Here is a 13,306-nt window from a genome sequence, read left to right as displayed (position 1 = left end):
TTCTTACAAAATCAAATTTGAAAGATTATTATTTGCATTGAATCACCTGATCCATCTTATGTACACTGTATTTTTTTTTAAGACAGAGTTTCAGTTTTGTCATCCAAGCTGGACTGCAATGGCATTTTCTCAGCTCACTGTACCTCCTGCCTCTGCCTCCTGTGGGGCTGAAATTACAAGCACCCACCACGGTGCCCAGCATGGCATTGGAGATCAGATTAGCATTCTCCTAGTAGGTTATGAAGCTTACTTATGAAAGAGCATTTCTAATTCCTGGACTTTGATGTTTTGTACTTATATAATTTCTTATTGAGAGTCACTTTTGCTCAGTATTATAATATGATGAGCAGCATTTCTGGCATTTTCTGCTAAATGCAATAGTAACATCCATTTTCTGTGGTTGAAATACCCTAATAAGTTTGTGTCTCATGGAATCTAAATTGTTGACATTTACTATTCTAGAGAGTTCTGAAGAAGAAATTAAAAACCACATTTTAAAATTTTGCAGAGGCCAGGAGGGGTGGCTCACACCTGTAATCCAAGTACCTTTGAAGACTGAGGCAGGAGGATCATCTGAGTTTAGGAGTTGTAGACCAGCCTGGTCAATAGGGTGAAACCTCATCTTCACTAAAATTACACACATACACACATAGAAAAATCAGCTGGGCATGGTGGTGGACAGATGTAATCCCATCTACTTGGGAGGCTGAGGCAGGAAAATTGCTTAAATCTGGGAGGTGGAGGTTGCAGTGAGCTGAGATCACACCATTGCACTCCAGCCTGTATGACAAGAGCAAACCTCTGTCTTAAAAAACATGTGCAGAAATTTTATATGAGATCTCATTTTTCTCTAATTTTTGGCTATTCCAACATCCTGAAATTTTCTCTAACTTGCTGCTATTCTAACATTCTGTAATTTGTGAAAAATACCAGGGTGTCCTGCATGTACCATGGAACTTAATATAAAACAATACTAAATTAATTAAATGAAAATAATTTTTTTTTCTGGATGTGAGGTTATAGTAGCTTTGAAATGTGTGCCACACTTTATTTAAAACATTTTGTAATTACAAATCAGCGTTGTCACGAACTTCATTGAAATGCAAATGAGTAGCATATATCAATTTTTAATTGATTGAATTTCTTTTCTTTTCTTTTTAGAATGAAATCTCACGCTGTCTCTTTGGCTGGAGTGCAGTGCTGCAATCTTAGCACACTGCAACCCCCTGCCTCCCAGCTTCATGTGTTTATTCTTCCTCAGCTTCTTGAATAGCTGAGAATATAGATGCACACCACCACACCTGATTGATTTTTACCATATTGGCCATGCTTGTCTCAAGCTCCAGAACTCAAGTACTCTGCCTCCCTTGGCCTCCAAAAGTATAGGAATTACATGTGTGAATCGCCATGCCTGGCCCCTGACTGAATTTCTAATTCAAAAAAAATCTGTCTTGCAAAACCTTATTTTCCATGTTATATTTTTGATGTGTTTCTTTATATGTCTCATTATTAAAGAAAATGGTATAATTTTAATGTATTTTCTTGTAAGTGAAAATGAATTTATTTTTATTAATATGTAATTAAAATAGTAAGTATATTTAGCGTGTTTTTTATTTTTTTTGCTGTGTGTAAAGTTATGAGGTTGTAGAAATTTCTTTAAAAAACAAATTTGGATAATTAATTACATTACTTGATTGTACTCAGGTTATTTTCCTCAGGATTTTCTTTTGTAAGAAAATTCAAAATTTCTTCAAGATACATTGAGATGTTCAATTACGTGAAATAAACTTAAAGGTATTTTCTTTGAAAAGAAAGTTTTTGTAACCTATATTTTCTACCAATAACATGTGATTATTTTTTCTAACATACTAGAAATTATTTTTTTTCATTTTCCCTGCACCTAAAGTTCAACTGCAGTATATGACAAGCAAAGAACTGTTAACAGAGAAGGCTGTTCCAGTCTGTAAGTCACCCATTACCATCAACCCTGGTTTTGAGCTACCTGCAGCACCAGCTATTGGCTGTGTAAAAAATCTCACAGTGATGCTAGACTATTTGACTGAAACATATTACATAGACAAAGTAAAAACTGTATTTTAAATTATAAAGCAGTTTTGTTCATTAATCATACTTTTGTTTAAAATTCTGTTGTTTCATTTAGAAAAATTAACTCATGGTTTCCTTTGTTTTGGGTCAACTAGTTTACCATTTTGTAGTCACCAGGTATATAATTAAAACCATTTAAGTAAGAGAACATTAATTTTTTAATAAGCATGTATTTCTTAACTTCTCTCCTATAGTTGGTTTTGGTACTTTACCACAGTGGGTTTTATTTACTCGTATGCGAAAAAAAAAACATTAATCCTTTAGGGTAACAAGAAACCTAATTTAATGCTACAAAATTTTATATTAAAAATATATTCATGAAAAAGATTTTCATAACCCAAATGTTAATGTTGCTTAATGTATTTTAATTATATTCTGAGAGGTATTTTTTAAAAAATCATAATGTGAGAACAGAACATTTGAGTGCATTTTGTTACTTTTAAATGTCCATATTAGTTAAGCAAAATGGGTGGCAATGTTGAAATCTTACACAAAACTGAAACTCAGAGTAAGTAAGTTAACAAGTAATAAGAGGAAGTTTAGTTGATTTCAAGAGAAACCTGAGGGTTAAGAATATAATTAACAACAGCATTCTGTACAGATACTTAATTGGAAATATGAAATTATATTTGTTTATGTTTTTTTCTGTATGGGTATATTTTTTAGTACATTGTAGGAGTTTGTAGCTAAACTGACTTCTTGAAAGTTCAGATCTTTATGTGTTCTGTAGGATCTATGTAGATAGAAAAATTTTTTTTGAAAACACTTTTTTTGTTATTTTCTTTAACTATTGTATTGGAATAGTAAATATATGTTTAACCAAACATTATTTTTGTTAAACTATTTAGCCATTGTTTTCTTGTGATTAGTATATATTTTCAAATATATAAGAGGACATGCGGTAAAAACTATGAACTTGTCACCAATAATATATTTCTGGTCCAGAGATTTTCTTTTAGGTATATGCACATCTCCAAACACTTACCTTTTTTTTTTTTTACAGAAATGAGCATATGCAATATGCAATATGGTTAACTTTGTTTTGCACTTAGTCACACACCTGTCAATACATGAAGATCTGTTTAATTCTCTTTCGTAGCTACATAACTTGCAGTTCAATGTGCTCTAATTTATGCAATCCACTTCTAAGATGGAGTGATGTGTAAGTTGTATTCAGTTTTACAAAAAGTAGCATTTACAATTTTCATAGGTATTTTAAAGATACCATCTAATTGTCTTCTTCTCACAATAAAACTGTGAACATATATAAAGCAATTATCACTATTAGCTGAGGAAGAAAGTGATAATTATGTGAATGTTATAGTTTTTATGAGTTGGAACAATAATTTAAATGAAGTGCTCAATTAAAACTGAGAAAAACCTAATGTTCTACTTATATAATGTTCTGATGAAAGTGTATTGGATAGATTTATTTTAAGTGCAAAAGTTTTTTAATATATAAAGTCATAACGATTAATGCTAAGTCTCTTTTTAACACATGAGAATTTAATATTACATCATTGTGTATGACTCTTTCTAAGAAAATTGTTACAAAAGCAATGCCATTAAAAAGTGTGGACTTAAAAATTCTGTATTTAATAGTCTTTATAGTGGCTCACATTGCTGATGTAAAAGTTTAAAGTACTCTTTCAAAATGGCTATGTTAACCTTATAGAATAAATTTCACAGTCCAATTAAGAGAACAATGGAAAAAATCATTATTTTTGTTGCAAAAGCATTCATTTTTCACAGCTTGTGAAGCACTCAGTGAGTAGGACTATCAGCCCCCTGTTGGACCCTGCCCACCAAAAAGATTGCTGGGACTCAGAGAAGCTGCTGCTACTTTTCACATAAATTCTGTGATCCAGCAACTATACTTGATCCTAGTCATCAGAAACAGTTTTTCTGCAATTGAAAAAACAGTGATAAAGATGATGATTGTTCAAAGATGAGAAACAAAATTGTAAGGTAAGTTTTAATTATTTTTTTTAATATTCTGATAGTAGATACTGTTGTTCTTCCTGAGATTAGTGTACTTTAATGAGACTTTTATCAGGACTGCATTTTGATGATACGGCTAGAATATGTATGATACTATGACTGGCATATTTATTGTGCTCACTATCTAGTAACTTGAAATTTTAGTGAATAATAATTATCACTTTTTGTTTGTTTGTTTTCAAACCATGGTAGATGTAATCACATTTGTATGACCTGGTAAATGAAATTCAGCTTTCGAATAATGAGATTTTTTTTTTTTTAAGACGAAGTCTCATTCTGACACCCAGGCTGGAGTGCAGTGATGCAATCTCAGCTCACTGCAAGCTCTGCCTCCTGGCTTCATGCCATTCTCCTGCCTAAGCTTCCCAAGTAGCTGGGACTACAGGCGCCCACTATCAAACCTGGCTATATTGTTTTTCAATTTTTAGTAGGGATGGGGTTTCACTGTGAGCCAGGGTGGTCTCCTGACTTCTTGATCCACCTGTCTCAGCCTCCCAAAGCACTGGGATTACAGGCATGAGCCACCATGACAGGCCTTTTATTTTTAATAATTATATTCACATTTTTTTTTAAAGTAGGCATTTTTTTTTGTTTTTTTTTTTTACTGTTGTTCTGTCTGTGTCATATAAGCTGTGCTTATTTTTTGGATTCTCTGAATATTTTTCTCAAATTAAGGTTTTTTCTGCAAAGGAAAAAAATTGTTTTTGAGATAATGCTACATGGACCTGTTGGCAACATGATATAACTATTAAAATCAGGCTGCTAAGAGTATAAAAGCATCTGGTTGAAAATAAAAAGTATCTGATTGAAAATAAAGCAGAAAAAAAGTTAGGTTTTAGTGGCAGTTTGCATATTTAAGATATAGCTATTAAGTAAGTGAACCCAGAAAACTTTAATTTTGGAAACATTTGTAGTCAAGTAATTTATCATTCCGTTACTTTTTTGCATAGATATTGACAGAAACTAAATAAAGAAATTAGAATACTTTAACTGTAGTAAATAATTCTTAAATTTCTGTTTATCTTCCTCAGTGATCAGAAATAGTTTGGTTTTCAAATAGCATCTCAGCACTTATCATCAATGGAGATTAAAACACAAACTTTCCTCTGCCTTTCTAGATCTGATACATCACACCATGCAGTCATTGCAACCTTGGCAGTGTTTCTTTTATTAGAATCTCCATATGGGATGTTCACTAACACTTGATTAACAGCCACTAACAAACAGCAACAACAAAAAAGTAAAATTCAAGTCCTGGTATTGTAGTTGGTTTTACCCATAGGGTTTTGAATTTAAAACAGATAGTGATGGTTAATTATACTGACAAAAAGTGAATGAGGCACACAGAATATAAAATTCTAATAAAGTCTCCATCTTTGCTCTTGGTTGCTTATGCTTTATGTTTTCTTAGCACTTCACTGTGGCGTGCATGTCTGCCTAGCTAATTTTTCTACGCGATGAACTTCATCAGGGCATATACTGGATATTGTTTATTTTTGTATCAATAACCTCAGGTGTAGAGAAAAACATATAGAAACATGATAGATATGTGTAAAATAACATTATTTTTCTCTGTAGCTACAAGGAAATTATGACCTTTGGAGCTCCTGTGTATGTTCTCATTCCTTCCACAACTAGTTTAACAGCCATATTTGTTGTGTGGTAATAATTCCAAATACATCACATAAATTATATCATGAAATCTGTAAAAATACATTATACTCACAAGAGGACACTGAATTCTAGGGGAACAAACTATCTTATTCCTCATAAGTTATTTATCTCAGAGCACATAGCCATCAGTGTCTGTGTCAGTAATGTTTTCTGATTTGCAACAAATAAGAGACTTTAACATACACAGATTCTGCAAATAGATTTCTGCAAATGTGTATTAAGATGTTTGAAAACAAAAACAAATCAATACGACCGTAAAATATAACAAATTTAAAGCCGTTGGAGTATATTATCTGCTTACAGAGCATTTACATTTTATTAAATATTTATGTAGGGGAAAAGTAAACTACACAGGAGGAGAGGTATGAATTATATTTACATACTCCATCATTGTAAATCAGAGCTTGAGCAGACACAAATTATAGTATTTAAGAGGCTCCTGGAGCCAATCCTCTATAAATCAAAGGATTGCTATATGTAAATATTTTAAGCTTTGGTAAGAAAATATTGCTTAAGTTTGTGATGGCATAATCACCCTAATGAGGTTAATTATTATTTATCTTTTTATAAATAAATTTAAAAGGTTATAAACCTTAAAATTATTATTAAATTGTTTTAATGTTTGCTCAGGGAATGTGAACATTTTACATGTTCTCTGTTTATGGTATGTTAACATAATTAAGCACTTGCTATTTAAATAATTTTTTTTCTTTTTTTTTGGCCAACAGAAATGATTTGAGTATGAATAAAAAGGTGCATTTACATTCAGTGATTATTTTGAATTTCCTTGGGAGTTGGATATGGGACCTTACACAGAAGCAGACATTGCAAAGCTGGAAGAGAATACTGTCAAATCAGAAAATCAGTTGATTTAACAGAAAGAGTAACCTGAAAATAAAACTACAAAGATCACAAAATGCAGACTTTTAAGTGTGCCTGTATACTGTGGTCAAGCAAGCAGTAGGCATTATTGTTCTTATATTATTCAAAAAATGGTAGGATGATAACTGAGATTCCTGGTATAAATTTGATGATGAAGATTTAACAGGATTTAAAATGGATGATGATAGAGAAATTTTATCGAAGGCCTTTTCTGCATCTATTGAGATAATCATGTGGTTTTTGTCTTTGGTTCTGTTTATATGATGGTTTGCATTTATTGATTTGTGCATATTGAACCAGCTTTGCATCCCAGGGATGAAGCCCACTTGATCATGATGGGTAGGTTTTTGATACGCTGCTGGATTCAGTTTGCCAGTATTTTATTCAGGATTTTTGCATCGCTATTCATCAGGGATATTGGTCTGAAATTCTCTTTTTTGTACATATGTCTCTGCTAGGATTTGGTATCAGGATGATGCTGGCTTCATAAAATGAGTTGGGGAGGATTCTCTCTTTTTCTATTGATTGGAATAGTTTCAGAAGGAATGGTACCAACTCTTCTTTGTGCCTCTGGTAGAATTCGGCTAAGAATCCATCTGGTCCTGGACTTTTTTTGGTTGATAGGCTATTAACTGGTACTTCAATTTCAGAGCCTTTTATTGGTCTATTCAGGAATTCAACTTCTTCCTGCTTTAGTTTTGGGAGTGTGTATGTGTCCAGGAATTTATCCATTTCTTCTAGATTTTCTAGTTCTTTGGTGTAGAGGTGTTTAAAGTATTCTCTGAAAATACTTAAATGTTAGACCTAAAACCATAAAAACCCTAGAAGAAAACCTAGGCAATACAAGACATAAGCATGGACAAGGACTTCATGTCTAAAACACCAAAAGCAGTGGAAATAAATGCCAAAATTGACAAATGGGTTCTGATTAAACTAAGGAGCTTCTGCACAGACAAAGAAATTACCATCAGAGTGAACAGGCAACCTATAGAATGGAAGAAAATTTTTGCAATCTCCTCATCTGACAAAGGGCTAATATACAGAATATACAAAGAAATTAAACAAATTTACAAGAAAAAATCAAACAACCCCATCGAAAAGTGGGCAAAGGATATAAACAGATGCTTCTCAAAAGAAAACATTTATGCAGCAAAAAGACACATGGAAAAATGCTCATTATCACTGGCCATTAGACAAATGCAAATCAAAACCACAATGACAGACCATCTCACACCAGTTAGAATGGTGATTATTAAAAGTCAGGGAACAACAGTTGTTGGAGTGGATGTGGAGAAATAGAAAAACTATTACACTGTTGGTGGGACTGTAAACTAGTTCAACCATTGTGGAAGACAGTGTGGTGACTCCTCAAGGGTCTAGAACTGGAAATATCATTTGACCCAGCCATCCCATTACTGGGTATATACACAAAGGATTATAAATCATGCTGCTATAAAGACATATGCACACGTATGTTTATTGTGGCACTATTCACAGTAGTGAAGTCTTGGAACCAACCCAAATGTCCATCAATGATAGACTGGATTAAGAACATGTGGCACATATATACCATGGAATACTTATGCAGCCATAAAAAATGATGAGTTCATGTCCTTTGTAGGGACAGGGATGAAGCTGGAAACCATCATTATGAGCAAACTATAGCCAAGGACAGAAAATCAAACACCACATGTTCTCACTCATAGGTGGGAATTGAACAATGAGAACACTTGGACACAGGATGGGGAACATCACAAAATGAGGCCTGTCATGGGATGGGGGGAGTGGGGAGTAGGGAGGGATAACATTAAGAGATATACCTAATATAAATGAGGAGTTAATGGGTGCAGCACACCAACATGGCACATATATACACATGTAACAAACCTGCACATTGTGCACATGTAATCTAGAACTTTAAGTGTAATGATAAAAAAAAGAAATTTTAAAAATTAGTGTTTTGATGGAGAGTACATGAATGTATTTGATCACACGCTGAAGTGCATGTCATATAGACAGCAGAAGAGGTGATAAAATGCTTACATAGTTTTGAAATAATAAACAAATGGACATGATTGATGAAGAAGATGAGATGATAAGACATATATTATGGCTAATTTTTGCAAGACCATATCATATCATCATGTCACCTGCCTTTGAGAAAAGTGTATGGTAAAAAAAAAAAAAAAAAAAAAAAAAAAAAAAAGACATTTATTCCTAAGTGAAAGCAATAAAGTTGAGTATTTGCAGTTTGTGAAAGAACTGCTTACTTGTAATGGTGTTTATTTAAACCCTGCTCATGCTAAGCTTTTAGATTAGCTTCTTAGTAATAAAAATAATGTGTGCTTGGCTTCTACGATTCTTTACAAGGCATCAACATGTTTTTAATACTTTTCTTCAGTCTTCTTTTAGCTTTTTTCTTAGAATCATTAGCCTTAATTTATGTGACTGTGTTGCGTTTCTGGTTTAGTTATTTTAAATTAAAAAATTTAAGATATCTGTACCTCAGAATAGTGGACATTAATGCATGGATATATGAAAAGCATTTATTTATTATACCAGTTATTATTTTTTACTCAAGCATTAGTTTAAAATGTGGGTTAGTGAAGTGGTAAGATCATCAGTAAAATCTAGTGTTAACTAACAAGAATTATGTTAAGAAAGAGCTTGAAAATACAACTGTTTTTGACTGTATAGGTACTTTTTATTCAAAGAGCAGAATTATTTTTCTGCCTGAATCAAAATAAATTACTATGATTAGTACACAGATTGCTGCTATATTCCTCATTATCACTGTATTTTACATTTTAAAAAACTAATTTGTGTTCCTCCCAGTGACTGGTATATGTCTTTGGATTTTATTTATAGGGAATTGTAATTGGTTTGGTTGTCTATTATACTGCTTTACATTTTCCTAACCATAAAAATATTATTTCAAATTTTAAATACATTAAACATTTTTGCAGTAATTGTGAGAGAATTCTTCATAAACTTAAAATTGTCTAATCTAAGTGTGTGTTTATTATTTCAAAATTGGTTCTTACTCCAATAACTTTGTATTGCACCTTTTTCCAGTGTATCATTAAGTATGAAGCTTTACCTTTACTAAATAAAATATTAAGTAATAATTAAAAAGATAATAACATATTTTAGCTGAAGTTTTCTTGCTCATATTAATAATTCCAATAATTTGGAAGGCCAAGGCATAAAGATCGCTTGAGGCTAAGAATTTTGAACCTGGTTTGGCAAAATAGCGAAACACAATCTCTACGAAAGTTTTTACAAATCAGGAAGATATGGTAGCTCACACCAGTAACCTTAGCAATCTATAAGTCCATGGTGGGTGGATCACTTCAGGCCAATAAATTGAGGCTGGCCTGAACAATATAGCAGGATTCTGTCTATAAAAATTATTAAAATAATTAAAGAAATTGAATAATTATCTGAGCATGCTGGCCTTTTCCTGGAGAACCAGCAACCTGGGAGACTGAAGCTACAAGAACATGCGTATCACAGGCTGCCCCTAAGGAGATCAGACAGATACCTGATTCTTTTACGTAGCTAAGTGGATACAGCCTACTTTACGTTTATCTTTTTCATGTAAAAATGCTTATTTTCTTGCCTTTTTATGACTATAGGTAGGCTTGTTGTTTGGAGTCAGAAGACAGCTTTAGCTGAGCCATCTCCCCCTGAAAACACAAGGCATTCTTCCTCCCTACACAGTCACCCATCTTAGCAACCCAAAATGCTCAGCCAGAATTTGACTTAGATTTTCCTACATTTAATGTCATTTTGTCTTCTTATTCTCCCATTAACGATCTCTTTTCTCCACACTCATGTCCCATCTTTTGCTACTGTCAGTAATCATTCAACCCCTCCCATCACAAAAGAAGCGTATACTCCCTTCAGATAGAGCAACATGAAAATTCTCCAGAAAAGTAAAAAATTAAAAAAAATATATATTTTAATTTTGCACTTTTTTTAATTTAAAAAAACGGTCAAAATTCAGGAACCATATGCATCTGGTAGGAGACGGGTTTTATCTTCACAAAGAATTTACTGATGTGAACATTTTTGTTACATAATATTAGTAGAAAAATATCTGAATTAAACAAGAACAAAAAACCGCAAAACCTGGGGTGAAGCCCTGCTGCTGTCCCGGGCCGGGCCCGCTGCCCTGGACTCAGCGGCTGCCCACTCTGCTGCGTTGCTGGGCCAGACCTGGGGACAGTCCACCCCCACCCCGCAGTCGGGGCTCGCATTGGCCGCCTGGAGCCACTAAAGCGAGGCGGTGGCCGACCTCTAGGACGACCACAACTTCTTCAAGATGCTGGAGTGCTTCTTCAATTGCGGCGCCAGCATCGTGGAGGACAAGCTGGTGGAGGACCTGAGGACCTGGGAGAGCGAGAAGCAGAAGGAGAACAGGCTGTGCGGCATCCTGTGGATAATCAAGCCCTGCAACCATGTGCTGAGTCTCTCCTTCCGCATCGGGCAAGACACGGCTCCTGGGAGGTCATCTAAGGTTACCCGGCCCAGCACAGCCAGCACCGCATGCCCTGCAAGGGAAGTGTCCATTACAGCACTGATGTGAGTGTAGATGAAGTAAAAGCTTTGGCTTCTCTGATGACACACAAGTGTGCGGTGGTTGATGTGTCATTTGGGGGTGCTAAAGTTGGTGTTAAGATCAATCCCAAGAACTATACTAGTAATGAATTGGAAAAGATCACAGGGAGCTTCACCATGGAGCTGGCAAAGAAGGACTTTATTGGTCGTGGCATTGATGTGCCTGCTCCAGACCTGAGCACAGGTGAGAGGGAGATGTCCTGGATCACTGATGCCTATGCCAGTACCATAGAACACTATGACATTAATACACAAGCTCATGTTACTGGTAAACTCATCAGCCAAGGGGTAATCCATGGACGCATCTCTGCTACTGGCCATGGTGTCTTCCATGGGATTGAAAACATCATCAATGAAGCTTCTTACATGAGCATTTTAGGAATGACACCAGGGTTTGGAGATAAAACATTTGTCGTTCAGGGATTTGGTAATCTGGTCCTACACTCTATGAGATATTTACATCGGTTTGGTGCTAAATGTATTGCTGTTGGTGAGTCTGAAGGGAGTATATGGAATCCAGGTGGTATTTACCCAAAGGAAGTGGAAGACTTCAAATTGCAACGTGGGTCCATTCTGGGCTTCCCCCAGGCAAAGCCCTATGAAGGAAGCATCTTGGCAGCCAACTGTGACATACTGATCCCAGCTGCCAGTGAGAAGCAGTTGACTAAATCCAATGAACCCAGAGTCAAAGGCAAGATCATTGCTGAAGGTGCCAAGGGGCCAACAACTCCAGAAGCTGACAAGATCTTCCTGGAGGGAAACATAATTGTTATTCCAGATCTCTACTTGAATGCTGGAGGAGTGACAGTATCTTACTTTGAGTGGCTGAAGAATCTAAATCATGTCAGCTGTAGCCGTTTGACCTTCAAATATGAAAGGGATTCTAACTACCACTTGCTTAAGTCTGTTCAAGAGAGTTTAGAAAGACAATTTGGAAAGCATGGTGGAACTATTCCCATTGTACCCACGGCAGAGTTCCAAGACAGGACACCGCGTGCATCTGAGAAAGACATCAAGCACTCTGGCTTGGTGTACACAATGGAGCGTTTTGCGAGGCAAATCATGTGCACAGCCAGGAAGTATAACCTTGGATTGGACCTGAGAACAGCTGCTTATGTCAGTACCATTGAGCAAGTCTTCAAAGTGTACAGTGAAGTTGGTGTGACCTTCATATAGATGGATCATGGCTGACTTCCTCACTATCCTCTTCACGTGTAACTTCTGCAGACCTATCACAAGTTTACATGCAACTACAGAAATCCCTTTCTCTCCTGACTCATTAATAATGGATACCATTCTCAACAATCAATCCAAATCAGCCCGTTAAGGAGAAATAAGTTAAGGTTAGAGGATCATGTACAAGCTGAGTGTGAAAGTAGAAGTCACCTACACCAGAGAGCCATTTTGGTATTTTGCCTTCAAATAAAAAGCCTCCTCCATCTGGCTGTGCAGTCTTGCTCCGTGGCTTTTCCCAACACAATCAGTGCTAGTGCTGGGGAAGGGACAGTCAAGAGCAGTCAGTTGCTTACTTATTTTGCTCTGGATGAGTCTGGGACATGCTGTAACTTTAACACATTTAAGAAGTAGGTTTGTGGCCTTTTCAAAAGGTGGCATGGTCCTCAAGTGAGTTCTTAGTATTTTATATCAGCAAAATAACTCAATTCTGCAGGTTGCAAACAAATACAAAAGCTGTTTCTGTTTACGAATTTTATTATTTTAGAATAGAATAAGTACATGCTGCTGTAATAAAATTGTCTTTAATCACTTAACAAGCCTAACCTTGACTCAAATAGTGAATGCCTATAAAAATAATAAATGAAAAAAACTAGTATTTTTATATCATAAAACAATATTATTTATAACTTATCATTCATGTATTGTTGTCCAGCAAACATTAAAAGCCCTGTAGATAATTAAGTTTTCTTCATACATGCAAAATGTTGGAGGCTATTTTCTTTAAAACAGTCAGAATTTGCTTACTATAATTAAGACACATAGTCCAAAGAATGCAGGAAACTTT

General features: G+C 35.0%; 1 protein-coding gene across 1 annotated transcript in view; it reads left to right on the top strand.

The window, feature by feature from the left end:
• The window catches only part of LOC129053299 (glutamate dehydrogenase 1, mitochondrial-like), a 40,195-nt gene extending 27,733 nt beyond the window's left edge, over window positions 1-12,462 (top strand). Inside the window, 1 exon segment of the mRNA XM_054545370.1 lies at window positions 10,809-12,462. Within this exon segment, the coding sequence (XP_054401345.1) occupies window positions 10,809-12,462 (1,654 nt within the window).
• The last annotated feature ends 844 nt before the right edge of the window (window positions 12,463-13,306 follow it).

The sequence above is a fragment of the Pongo abelii genome, chromosome Y, assembly GCF_028885655.2.
Source record: "Pongo abelii isolate AG06213 chromosome Y, NHGRI_mPonAbe1-v2.0_pri, whole genome shotgun sequence".
NCBI lineage: Eukaryota > Metazoa > Chordata > Mammalia > Primates > Hominidae > Pongo > Pongo abelii.
The sequence above is the reverse complement of the archived record's forward strand: the minus strand, read 5'-3'. Positions and strand labels throughout refer to the sequence as shown.